The following is a 14044-nucleotide window of genomic DNA, read 5'->3' as shown; positions in this document are numbered from 1 at the left end:
CCTAGATTCGGTCGGATTTTTCTGGGTCGATTCGCACGATAAATATCGAGTCCTGGAAAGGGCCAAGGAGATCCGTCGTCGCCTAGGGTTTCTGTTCGCCTCTGCCCTCGGTTTAGGTACGATCCGATGTTTCATCTCCGATTCGTGTTGTTTTCTGATTCATCTTGTTTCTTGGCGTTGTGACTTTGAAGAGCTATCTGAGAGCTTTTCTGGGATGGAGATATCTCTTCTTCTGTTGATGGCGTATTAGGAGGGATTTGTACTCATGCTACGCTATCTTTTAACCAGTAAACTGGTATAATCTGTTGGATCTGAAGTTTACAGTCGATGTAGGTCTTAGTTTATGATAGAAATCAGGCTTTTTTCCCCGTAAAACCACAGTTGGAGATCAAATGATTCCTGGAAGAATTAGAAACACAATTTTTTGGTGAACTCTAGAATATGCAAGGAAATAACAGAGAAAATAAATTTAGAAAGGGCAAAGAGAAACAGTTAGAGAAGAAGACTATGTACGTTTTAGCTTGTGGTAGAAATCAGCCTTTTTCGGTAAAACAACAGTTGGAGATCAAATGATCCCTGGAAAAATTTGCAAGACAATTTTTCGGTGAACTCTAGAATATGTTAAGGAAACACCAGAGAATAGAAATTTAGAAAGGGCAAAGAGAAACAGTTAGAGACAAAGAAGAGCTCCATCCAGGATGAGTCCTGGATCTGGTGATCTATCTATACTTTTAGAACTTAGGATTTTGGAGAAACTAGGGTTCATGAAAAATTAACTTTTGTAAGTGAAAGGTTGTGCCTGTTTGATGGAGTTGTGTGTTTGATCTCGTGATGAGGATAATAATAAGCATCTTGATCTGGCCATAAAACAAAGAATAAATAATAAAAAGCTGTCATGAGTAAAAGAATTGAAATTTAAAGATATTTTACAAGGCTTTAAAATATATACGCAGATGGTATGCAGCTGACTCGTCATATAGCACATACTTTGGCAGGTAGCGGCATGTTCAGTTGCTACAAAATTATTGAAAATATTTATATTTCTATATTACCGACTTATATTCAATAAAATATATCAGTCCCATCCAATTCATTTGTCCACATAGGAAAAAAATACTCATAATATTAATTAATATCTAAAGTGTCTAACACTTGCAAGACAAGCGATTAAGATCACTCTTTTAGTTACATGCTTTACATCACAACTTAATTTAGTTTTTAACTATCACAAGAGTTAGTTCTCTTTGGATAAAATCATTGACAGAGAATCACCATTAAGTCCTCATGATGCTGAAATTGTTTTTTCCACTCCACTAGACAGCTCACCTAGCATGCATAAGCAGCCTCCTAGCTCACATATTGACTAGAATCATCCAAAGCGACTGCATATTGCATATGTGACGTAGGCTTTGGTGTAGAATGGCCACTTTTCAAAACCTTAACATTTAAATTGTTTGGTTTTTATAATTATTATTATGCTACTAGATTGACAATGTGAATTAGTATGAGAAATGTTTTTCAACTTACAATGATTTTTACTGGGTTAAATATATCCTAATCTTTATCATTTTAACGAATCTATTCCGTCTTTCAACAACCTATTTAAATCTCTAACAATTCTATCCCTCCCTTATGATTACCATCTGTATACTAGTGATATCGATATGATAGCTTAAGATATGATACAATTTTATCAAACTCAATTGTCATATTGTCAATGGCATGATTTTATTTTATTTTCTTATATGACACAAATAAAGTGACATTTTATTAAATAAAATATCTAGGTGTCACTGATTTTATGAAATTGATTTACAATGATATTATACCAATAATTAATGGTAGTTGGATGACAAACTTAATGGAGAATAGAATTATGAAATATTTAAATAGGTTGAAATAAATTTGTTAGAATTGAAAGACGGGACTAGATTTGTTGAAAGCGGTAAAGGTTACAATCAATTTAGCAGTCAACTCATCTTAATGTGTATTCTTATTCTGTCTAATTTTATTTTTTTCTTTTATTTAAAATTTTAATGGTTATAATGGAAAATTTTGATTGTATCTATACAATCTGGCCATTCTGTTGACATTGAGATTTGTGATTTTTCAATCGAATGATTTACTATTTTGTGACAGTTCCTCCATATGTAAGAGATGCTTACTCTGCTGCTTGATTTTTGTTGATTAATTTAGTTGCAGTCGAAAGTAATTTTTGTCTGACTCTAAATTCATAAAAATCATGTCTTGCAATTAAATCTTGTCACATCGATTGAGTCTAATTTGCATTTATAATTCCAAGCTGCAAGTGAGTGAGTCAATGGATTTTGATTGAACTTATCTGAATACTCAGATGTATCTGCTGTATTTCTCATCCTTATCCAATCATTTTTTGACTCAAATTTGTGTCCTTTTTTCCAGCTCGTAGCTGTCATGTTTTTGACTTTGCATGCTTGTTTATCCCCACAGCTCTACTGATTGAAAATGTCAGAAGCAGATGAATATCGCTGCTTTGTTGGTAGTCTCTCATGGTCAACAACTGATGGAGATTTGAAGGATGCATTTAAAAAGTTTGGCCATCTTACTGAGGCAAAGGTGAAAATCTCTCTTTTGTTTGCTTGCTCTTCCAGGAGCACAAAGAATTTATTTTCTATTTTTCAGTGGCCATATCCTCCATATCATTTTCTTTTTCATATTAATGTTGCTTGAGTTATATATGATAATTCTAGTGCACCAAACTATTGTCATTGCATGCCTAGGATGCATTCTTATAGTCTTATCCCAGCTTAAATGCTTTTGTTTACTATATTTTAAATTTCCCCCTTGATTGTACACATTTCATCTTGATATGATAGTCTGGTAAAATTTCATTTACTGTTTTTTACTTTCCTTCTAACCTGGTGCACTAACTATATGACACTGGATAATAATGATATAAAAATTACAGCAAGGTGGTGCTTTCATTCACAATGTCATCATTTGATTGAAGCTATTCACTCTTATGATCTTATAATCGGATGAAATGTTTGATACCTGAGGGGTTTAGTGTTGTTCTATTTTTTATTTTTAATAACAGTCTAGCATAGTACTTTTATTTGGATGCATGTTAATTAGTTGGATTATTTTTCTACTTGCAGATTGTTCTTGACAAGTTTTCTGGCCGTTCTCGTGGATTTGGCTTTGTCACTTTTGATGACAAAGCTTCCATGGAAGAGGCAATCGAAGCCATGAATGGATTCGATCTGGATGGACGCTCAATTACTGTGGAAAGAGCACAACCTCAAGGCCCTGGTAGCAAGGACCGTGATTCAGGACGTGACTATGAACGGAGTCGTGGTCATGATTATGATAGGGGCCGTGGTAGGGATTTTGGTGGTGGTCGTGGACGAGGTTCGGGTGGTGACTGTTTTAAGTGTGGAAAGCCTGGTCATTTTGCAAGGGAATGCCCTTCAGGTGATGGTGGAAGAGGGGATAGATATAGTGGCAGAGAAGATTCATACGGGGGCAGTCGTGGCAGTAACAATCGATTTGGACCTGATCGTAATGGGGATCGCTTCAGTTCTCGCAACAGAGATGGGGGAAGCCGTGGGGGCAGTGGAGGTGACCGTTATAATCGTGAAAGGGCTGGACCATATGAGCGCCCCAATGGAGGTGGTGGAAACAGATACTGATTATTACTTGTGTTGCAGGTATGATTCTCAACATGTTTTGTTTTGGAAATTTTGCAAAGTAACAACATTTTGTTTATGCAGTATGCAGTGCGAAGCTCGTTTTGTTAGTTCCAACTGATTATGGTCGCAGTGGGTCTATGCAACTGGCTTCAGTTATGGTGTTCTACTGTTCTTTACTACTTTGGAATTGTCATTTGTGCCACTCTTGCTGCACTCAGTGCTTGAGTATCACTCAGATGTTAATGTTATTTCGACAAGTGCCTTGTTCTTGATGGAAAACCACTGCATTTAGATACATATCTTTGTGCATTTGCCTCTGGTTCCGTAAGATGTGTTGTCATGGCCATGGTCCCATGGATCTTTGGAATGTTACTAAAAACCTATAGATGCTGTGGGCGAAGCACGCTGCCATGCAACCTCAGCAAGATTTCTGCTTTTTAGCAGGATACAAAGTTTTTGCATGTTTTGGCAATTGAATGGTCTCACTTAGAAATGGCCAAGTTAACATGAAGTATGTGGTTGGTTTTGAAAGGAAACCGGGTAATTTCCAATGTTTCTGCCATTTAAACATTTTAGTCAGTTTGGGAACCTTATTTTAATAACTTTGTTGACCTTGTGGCAGGTTCAACTTGGCCTTGTTGCCATCCCCAATGCCATATTGGGTTCCCTATTATCTTCCATTGCTCCAATATCATTTCTAGTCTCAATTCTCGGTTCACTTTCGGAGGTTTAAGTGGCTGGCTTGTTCCTGTAAAACATGATCAAGATCCTTTTTGGTCCGACTGTTTTGCTCCTTGGTTTAAGTGGCTGGCTTGTTCCTGTAGAACATGATCAAGATCCTTTTTGGTCCGACTGTTTTGCTCCTTGGTTTAAGTGGCTGGCTTGTTCCTGTAGAACATGATCGAGATCCTTTTTGGTCCGACCGTTTTGCACCTTTGAACGTGATCCGAATCTTTTCTGATCTCTCACATTTAGACCTACAAATCTTTGCTTCGCGACAGTTGTGTGATGTTTTGGAGTTTTGATTTGTCAAGAGAGATACTCGAGCCCTAATATAATTTCTATGGCTCTCGGCCGCTATTTCTTGACATGCTGCATTAGAATTAACTGAAATTGTTTGCTTCATGCAGTTTAGAATAGTTCCTTTCGCATGCAGTATTGTATGTTCTGCATTTTTTTTACCTATGAATTGATTTCAGAATTGTTTAGCCTATCCGTTGCTATAATCACCAGCTTGGTTGGTTGTATGGGCATTTTGTTCGATCTTTACGGTTACACTTCTTTCTGAGTGCTGTTTGAAGTTGTAAATAGTTGTCTTCTGAAATAAGTTTCTTAGTTCAGTTCTTGAAAGTATAGATGTTCGATTTTTTTGCTCACGAATGGCAACGTAGAGCATCAACTTTCAATTTCTACTTCAGATATTCACAAAAGGTTGCTTTCAGTGGGTGGCTGCTTTTGTTTTCTCGAAATTTCAGTCTCAGAAAATCGTCTAAACACATTGGAAAGTGCTACTATACTAAGTCATAGCTGGGACTACGGCTTGCCTGATTCTTGCAAGTGTTTGTTGTTTGAATAATTATTTTTTTTGTGAATAAAATTTTATTCTATAAGTATTACTCCATCAGTTCATCAAGGTATTTTAATGTGTTGATCAAGGTTGGAAATTATGAACTTTGTCGGCGTGTTGGTCTTAATCATTATGTTTTAGTATAACGTTGATATTTTGATATAGGATGTGAGTAAAATATCAGCTAAATTGAAATGATCAATTAAAATGATCGAATTTGAAACTTTGGTTTGGATAATTTGAAATTTTAGTTTTTTTAAAAAATAATTATTTAAGTTTATTTAGTTTGATTTTAATTTTAATTTTTGAAAATTGATTAAATTGAATTAGTCAGTCAATTGTTATATTATTTTTGAATGGTTGTTTAAAAGGAAAAAATTTTTTATTTGTGATTCGACTTTCTTTTTCCGGTAAAAGGTGGAATTTGTCACTTCAATGGTTTCACACGATCGGTTTCATGATCATCTGTAAAGAGGTAAATTAAGAAATTACAGTTGGTCACGACGGAGGAGGATATTGCTTGGCTTCGTCGAGATTCAAATTCTTGTCTTCTTCTGTAAGTATGTTTCATTGTAACCAATTTAGTGATGCTTCGGGGGTATAAAATTATTTTGAATAAATTTTTTATAGTGATCGACCGTACTATGTTGATAAGCATTTAATATAATTTTTTGATTTTAATTAATTTTATTTAACTTAAATATTATATTCTAAAATTAAAAAATAAGTTTAAAAAATTTGTATTAGGTGCTCATGAGATATATAGAATAAGATGTGTAAGAGTATCCACAATCCACCTTCATTATAACTCTCTTCACCTAATTAAAAAGCATGAGATATACTGTCATATACTCGTTATAACAATATATCTATTTCACCCACATTCCTTTTAACATTAACTCTTAAAAAAAATATGAGGCCCACTATCGTTAAAATTAATCATTTTAATAAATATAATTAAAAAAAATACACATGGGGTAGGCTAGCTTCTTAGCAAGCTGGTTCACTCCACTTTTAATTGAATGCGTTCAATTATTTGAACACGTTCAATTGGAGAAGTGTTATAACACTCTTTACAATACTATTTAACATGAATATTATAATATCTCATTCGAGCATTCAGATGCACTAATATATATATATATATATATATATATATATATATATATATATATATATAAAATTTATGCTTACCTTAAATTACATATAATTTATGCTTACGTTAAAAGTAATTTTAATACTAAATAATTTAAGAGAGAGGTCATAATTTGCATTGTCTTGTCGTAGATGTGGAATGTCTTCCTATGGATATAATCGAATTGATATGATGACATGTATCGACGTGGAATGCACCTTTTATGAATACCGATTGACTTGAGAAATTATTGAAAATTGATGGCGGCGGAACCATGATCACATAATCACACAAGAAAGAAAAAAACAAAAAAGAAAAAACAAGCAGAAAAAAAAATGCTGACCAATAACTTCTTAACGCTTTCGCTTCAGAAAGCATCTTTCCCGTGCCCTTCGCCTTTTCTCTTCAACTACATTTATCGAATATAAAATTGTTTGGTGGCTGCTTAGACTTGGGGCCACCTCGACATCACCACAAGACCAAGGTATCCCACCTTATCTCGCTTAAATAAATTGATCGAATGACAACGAGTTCAATGCCAATGTATATAGTTTTGAAGAAATTCGCTTACCTAAAGAGGTCCCCCTCCCTCCGCATCTATGCCTTCTTGTCTGCATCTCGGGGACCATTCGTTTGAAAGCTATTGGATATTGGGATTTTAAAGGATTAATATGATTTTATGAAAAATCATGGCGTTATCAATCGATGAAAGTCGAAATTGACTTCAAAATCGAAATCTACATTTCACGTAGATAGATATTAAATGAAAAATTAATTACTTAAAGTCAATCTAGAATAACTAACATTAATTATTAATTAATGTTATATAAAAAAGTATATGGAAAATAGTCCCACATTAAAAAAATTCGATGAGCTTTATTAATATTGCTGTGTTAATGAAATTAACACAAAAATCCATATGCTATATTCTCACGGATAAGTAGGTGTTCGCATCTGCGAGTCCGCCATATGTATTTTTGAGGTTGTTCAACAAAGCAACTCCACATGCCAATTCTTCGATACATAGAACCTAGAACAAAGTTATCCAAAGAAAGTGTGGTTACATGATACTATTTTTTACATTGGAAGAAAGAACGAGCAGAGATTAAACATCAACCAACAGAAGATTGCATCTTAAAAGACAACTGCCTCAGATTCAATACATGATCCTATTAAATTCTATGATGCATCAATGCTACAGAACCATAAATGCAACGAATACAATTTAACTCAGCAATCTACCTCCTATTAATTGCTATGAACATTGTAAAAACATTCAAAAACAGCAAGAAATTTACAATAACATGGCGACCATAACTTTATATTCAGCATTTTGTAAGATATTATTAAAGAACTGATACATGGCAAACACATTCAAAATATGTTGGTTGCTGAAATATAAATCATACAACTATTCTAAGCTGACCAAACAATAGCAATGGTCACTCTTACATGTTGAAATTGCCAAACAAATTGACACAAGGATCAAACAATCAAAGCTACACAGAAGAATTTCAAGTGCATAACTCCAAAGGCATCACTGCAGGTTTCTCTATCAACAGCTCCTCATGGATATGATGATTATGTTCTTCCGTGCATAATGTTTACTCCTTGATGCTATTTGTTAGAAGTATGAAATGTGAAGGAAGAGAAAGGTATGGGAGTCAGATCTTGCCAATTTGAGACCTATTTAACACACAAGAAAAGAAAGGGAACATTAGCCATACAATTCACTGTTTGAAAAGAACACAAATAAGGCCTTCAAGAAAAATATTACCATGTGATAAGCTTGATATGATCTACCAGACTTTAAGCCTGAACATGTTTGCTCAAGGGAATTAAAATGTTTGACACGATATATAAAGCTACCATGACTTGCAATATTGCAGCATATGTTGAGAATTATTCAATTTATTGTCGTGCTAACCGAATACCATCTTAAACCTTTTAGCATGGAGTAAAAACTAGCACAGAATTTTTTAATCCGTCCAGCATGATTTGGGCTACAGCATGGAGTAAAAATACTAGCACACCAGTATTTTTTAATATGCCTACAGAAATACGCCAATCGACACAGTTCTGTAACATTATTGGTAATGATTTCAGACGAAATAACAATCATATCCCAAATATAAGAAGTCACAAAGCAGAAATAGCAAGAAATTATTACAGCCATTTGTCAGACATGCACCTCTGGCATGGTTTGGAATGGCCCATGCCAAAATCATTTCAGCATGGTTCATCTGAAATTATGATCAAATAATGTTAACTTGGCATGTACCCAAAGTTTTCTAACATAATATACATTTGGTAACCTTGTTATTTTCCTCCATATAAAAAGGTCTACTTGCACAAACTATTTAATTTCCAATACTATCCTGTACTTATTTATCAATCAAATGCTGCCTTGCAGTATTTAAAATCTAGATTATCTCCTGAATTGCAACGTTAACTTTTAAATATAAATCATATCAATTTATCACTAAATTGAGGCCAACACATTCATTGAGAGTGTTGCCCCTCCATAACTATGAGTTTCAAGAGACTATAGTTGAAAGTATTGATAGGTTTGAAAGCTGATAGACCATTAAAGTAATACCTAAGTCATAATAGATATAAACAAGTACAGAGAGTCTTGGATAAATGATGAATTCCAAATGACCAACTCCAAAGTATATAAATGATGAATTTAATGAGAATCCCACATAAACCCATCATACTGATATCACAGTTCCACTGGTGATGATTACACCCTAGTATCAGATGCTCCTAGTCTTCATTTTTCTAATAAATGGATATTTAAGCATCAATAAAGTAGTCCACTCTCAATTTTAGATTCACTAGTAATTGTTTTGGTCCAAGTTGAGCCTGATGTGGAAGTACCTAAACCAATTAAAACCATCAATCATTATGCAGATATATTCTCCAGAACAAAAATGCTTAGACCTTCCATCATGGCTTCATAGTACAGTCATGTTTGTTACGCAAACCAAGATGGAACTAGTAATCTTCTTACAAGTTTCTCAAAAAAGAAAAATTAATCCCACAAATAATCAGAGTATTTCTTACTCATCATCTATGCCTATATTGAGCTAATACTAGTGTGCATTCTAGATGTTGACTTTTACGGGAAAATCAATACTAAGAATTTGACATCACAAAATCAGAACGTCATATGATACATTACGTATGTTCCTGTTTTTTGTTTTCTTAGTCTTGTTGTTTTCTTTCAAGTAAAGTTTCTAACTTACCCGCTGTTCACATCCTTTCAACAGTGGGAAAACATATTTAGCTTTTGCCTTTTCTTTTACTGGAAAAGAAAAGCTGGGTTCATCTTGAACAAACTTTACTGGATCCAGAAATTGGAGAGGATTACTGTATGCTGTGCACTATTGCATAACATAAAGCCCAGTTGCCAACTTAAGAAAGAAACAATGGGCAAGTTTACAACTTGCAGGCAATTAAGAAAACCTCCTAGAGAAAACCTCATAAGTTAACTTGCCAGGTAAACTGTTTTGTTTTGGATAGAGAACTTCTGGTTAACTGTATTCAAGAATAAAATAATCTCTGAAGCTAGGAGGCCCCATGCCCATTGGTCCCACAGGAACAAGTGCCGTCGTCTATAAATATATAAATTAGTAGCTTTCCTAATAACTCAAATTTTAGAATAAGTGATTAGCCAAATGTATTTAAAATGATATTAGAGCATGAGGTTGAAGGTTCAGGTTCGAGCCTTGTTTGTGTCAAAATAATAATAATAATAAGTTAGGCTTATACCTTTGAGTCATGATTAGCATGAGGGGAGTATTGAAACTAGGAGGCTCCATGTCCATTGGTCTCATGTGGATAAGTGTTGTGATCGTAAAGTATTAACAACCTAAATATATAAATTGATGTCTTTTCTAATAGGTCAAGCTTTTAGGATAAGCAGTTAGACAAACATCTTTAACAATAACATTAAAAAAAACTACCTAAAACATCTAGTAGTTACTCTCCAAATTGAAGGTCTGGATTCATAAAAGAAATCCAGTCTAATATTTTTTTTCCCTTCAACCTTACTTTTGATTCCTAGTATTTCCTAGAGAATGTCCAGTTGTTATTTTTGGAATAACATCCAGGGGACATAACTCAACAAGTCTCAACTGAATCTGTGAAAATTTGGGGATCACAGCTACTCCCATTAAATTTTCACAAACAGTGTACTAACCCTTTGACAATGACTTAAACAATGAGACTTGCCCACTGAAATCTGTATCCTTCATCATTTCTCATATACCTCAATGAAATGCCTTAAAATAATTATCACTGTAGATAATGATCTGAAATAACTAGTACCACCAAATCAGGTAAAAAGCCAGAGAGAAAATGCAACCACTTGATAAACCACAGACTTTGCTAGCAGCTAAAAAAAAAAAAAATGTTTGTAGATACATTTGGTTTCAAATTAATCAAATTTTCACTTGATAATCAATAAGAGATGCTATCTTGAAGATGAAGAACTTCAAAAGGGGTGAACAAAATAACTCAGAGTGCATTTATAAATCAGAAGTATATTCCTTGCAAAGTGGTGGATAAATCAATAATAAGTAGACTACAGAAAGCATAGAACTGGGCAGAAAATCTCACCAATCTCTTCCACTCGTTCACGGTGTTGAGGTGAATCCAGCATCAAAGAGAAAACCCCTGTACATACCTTCGGGGTAACCTGGGATACCATCAACCCAACTCCACAGACCACCGTCACTCTTTCCTGCACCTTCTTCCCACATTGCCAGTTTTCCTCTTACTCTCTTCCCAGAAAACCATACCTTGCCATCTCCACCAAAAACCTTCACCTTGTTATTGGCGCCAGCTGCAGCAGCCGCAGCAGCCACCACTTCCAAAGGACTGGAGAAGCCGCCTCCAAAGCACCGGTACATCTCCAAGGGCATCCTCCCTGCTTCATCCCACTCCATGGTGTCCAGGTCCAACCGTAGGATCAGCACCGTCGAGCACGGCGCGTCCAGCACGAAGGACGACCTCAGGCCTCCGATCATCAGAAGCTGGCGGCCACCTGCCCCCGCAAGCAGCCGTGGTCGCTTGAAGATGTCGAACACGTCCCCCCACTCGTGCCGCTCAATCGGAGCCCAGCCGTGGGCTCTTCCGAGGTCCGCAAGGCTACAACAGAAGAGCTTCCACTGGCTCCTCCAGGGGGCGCCGACGTCGCAGAGGGCAAAGACGGAACCCGACATCATAATCGGGCTCCGGGGTTTGGAGGGAAGGCTGAGTGGAAACTTGAGCCATCGATCCGGGCTAGGCGCGTAGGACAGCGCCGCGAGTTCGGTGACGATGACGACGGATCCACCAGGTCCTGCGATCACGGTTCCGTGGCGAGACCACGCGGAGCCAAGCGGGGGAAGAAGACGGTACGATCCGCTTAGGGGGTTGCAAACAACGAGCGACTTGGTCTGACTCTTGGCGGCCGCATCGGCAGCAGGGGCAAAGGGGGCGGTGTCGACCCAGAGGTAGAGAAGAGAGGGGGAGGCGGTGACGGGAGAGGCCGAGGGGAAGGGGAGGAAGGAGAGCGGGAGGCGGAGCCATCGGCGGAGGGCCGGATCAAAGGCGTGCAGCGAAGGGTGCGGCGCGGAGGCCGCGCGCGGGTGACGGAGCGCGAGGAGTCGGAGCGAGGGGAGGGAGGAGAGGAAGGGAGGCGAGGAGAGGGCGTCGAGGAAGACGCGAGAGACGGGCCGGCAGGCGAGCGCCTGGTGGAGAGGCAGTCGGCCGAGCACGTTGTGGAGCGCGTCCTGCGGGAGGAGCTGGATCGGGCACGCCGCCGCCGCCTCCTCCTCCTCCTCCTCCTCCTCGGCTCCAGCGGCGACCTCCTCTCCCGCCGCTTGACAGACGCGCATGGTCCTCGTCGTCGGCTGCGAAGGCGGAAAGAGGAAAGGTCAGCAGAGCGGTTGGCGACAGGATTTCAAGGGGCAGCGCAGTCGCCCCACGCTGGCACCTAATCACGCATTCACGCCCCTGCCATGACCATCCCATCCCATCCCATCCCATCCCATCCCATGCCATGGACGAATGTTCTACTTCTTTTTCGTAAAAAATGAAATCTGTCATCTCAGCGATTTCACACGATCAGTCCATAATTATCTATAAAAAGATAAATCAAAAAATTATGATGCAAAAAAGTATTATTTGACTTTGCCAGAATTCGATCATAACCAACTCAATTATACTCTAGAGGTACTAATGTTCCTATTTCACCCCTTCGTTCTGTGGCTCAAACCATCGGGCGCATGTGGCTCGTGATAACTATAGTTGATCACGACGTAAGAAAGTATTGTTTGATTTCGTCAAGATTCGATCATAACCAATTCAATTATACTCCAGAGGCACGGATGTTCCTACTTCACCCATCCCTCCGTTCTGTGGCTCAAACCATCGGGCGCATGTGGCTCGTGATTCATGCGTGGCGAGGTCTGTGCTCGCTATTGCTGGGCGTTGAGGCGTCGTCGTCTTCTCAACTTTGGCATCGCATTTCTTCTTATTGCTCGATGACTTGTGAGCGAATTAACTTAACGTTCAAAAGTGGAGACAGACGGATGGTGGGGCGGAGTTGCTGCCAAGTCAAATGTTTGTTTGACGCTGTCATCGCTAGTCCAATGCTCCTCGTGCCGTGCGTACAGCGCCAAGTCCAACTTTACGCGTTATAAATCTTCAGACTAGTGAATCATTTTCAGACTCCATATGTGTTTGTCCATTCGTCTTATCAGTGTTTCTTTGTCGATTTAGTGCAGCATCTTTACGAAAGTTAGTATCTCTTTGTATTCCATTAAAATCAAATCAAATTAAATTAAATTAATCAAAATTAAATTAAATTAATTTTTTTTTAAATTAACTGAACCGATTGAATTTTTAAATAGAGATTTATAATATTACTTATTTATAAATTTATAAAATATATTTTTTATTTTGATTAAGTCGATTTATTTGATTTAATCGAATAAAAAATTTTAAAATTGAAATAAAATTAATCAAATTAATCAATTTTAAAAAAAATTAAAAATTTGAAATAATCGAATTGAATATTTAAATTTGATCAATTTATTCCGTTTAATTAAATTTTTGCTCATTTTATCTCTTTGTTTTCTGTGTTATATAATCTAATCAAGCTCAAAACTAGACATAGCATCCGACAGGGACAAAGGAGGGTGGATCGAGAGAGAAAGGAAAGAAATTAAAGAAGAAAAAAATATCTATGCAGAAACGAAGAGAAGAAAAAGAAGGAAGAGAAGGGAAAAGAGTCCTTCGGAAGGAGGAAGATGGAATTGAAGAGAAATAAGAGGAAGGATGAGAAAAAAAAAATCAGTTCACTCTTCTTTTTCGACTCGCTCTCCCGCTCTTCCACCTCCTCCAAAACCTTCCCCCTCAATGCTCAATCAAGGAGCTAATTGCCCGTGGCAATGATGGTTGCGGTGACGGAGCTTGCCTTCGCAATGCCCTTCCGCCCCCACCCAAGCTCCGCAGTAGGGCGAGCTTAAAGTTGACAGTTTTAAGCGTCGCCGTTTCAGAATCTCTGATTCAACTGCTAGCGTTGACCCGTCGATCGCAGGGCCAAAGATGTTGGCTCAGAATCTGTGAGCAGCGCACTCGACAATATACACACTAATATGAAGAAAATAGAAAGTA

General features: G+C 37.4%; 2 protein-coding genes across 2 annotated transcripts; one reads left to right on the top strand and one right to left on the bottom strand.

Annotated features, from left to right (window-relative positions):
- LOC141844957 (glycine-rich RNA-binding protein RZ1A-like) lies at positions 1-4759 on the top strand. The gene is made up of 5 exons (XM_074732942.1): positions 1-116; positions 2470-2595; positions 3138-3689; positions 3753-4211; positions 4294-4759. Exons 2-3 carry the CDS (start codon positions 2485-2487, stop codon positions 3669-3671), a joined length of 645 nt encoding a protein of 214 aa, XP_074589043.1. The 5' UTR covers positions 1-116; positions 2470-2484; the 3' UTR covers positions 3672-3689; positions 3753-4211; positions 4294-4759.
- A 2932-nt stretch (positions 4760-7691) lies between these two features.
- LOC141844956 (SKP1-interacting partner 15-like) lies at positions 7692-12362 on the bottom strand. The gene is made up of 2 exons (XM_074732941.1): positions 11000-12362; positions 7692-8059 (listed from the first exon to the last, which is right to left on the bottom strand). The coding sequence occupies exon 1, from the start codon at positions 12259-12261 to the stop codon at positions 11017-11019; it is 1245 nt and encodes a 414-aa protein (XP_074589042.1). The 5' UTR covers positions 12262-12362; the 3' UTR covers positions 7692-8059; positions 11000-11016.
- Positions 12363-14044: the final 1682 nt, after the last annotated feature.

Source organism: Curcuma longa, chromosome 14, assembly GCF_044706935.1.
Source record: "Curcuma longa cultivar G26 ecotype Majalengka, Jawa Barat chromosome 14, ITB_CL_G26_1.1, whole genome shotgun sequence".
NCBI classification, from domain to species: Eukaryota; Viridiplantae; Streptophyta; class Magnoliopsida; order Zingiberales; family Zingiberaceae; genus Curcuma; species Curcuma longa.
Note: the sequence above shows the minus strand (reverse complement) of the source record. Positions and strands in the feature narration are given on the sequence as shown.

Excerpts from the sequence above, each read along its gene's own strand:
- LOC141844957 (XM_074732942.1), top strand. The coding sequence starts at position 2,485 with ATGTCAGAAGCAGATGAATATCGCTGCTTTGTTGGTAGTCTCTCATGG. Across the intron at positions 2,596-3,137 it reads GCCATCTTACTGAGGCAAAG|ATTGTTCTTGACAAGTTTTC; the intron begins GTGAAAATCTCT and ends TTCTACTTGCAG.
- LOC141844956 (XM_074732941.1), bottom strand. The coding sequence starts at position 12,261 with ATGCGCGTCTGTCAAGCGGCGGGAGAGGAGGTCGCCGCTGGAGCCGAG.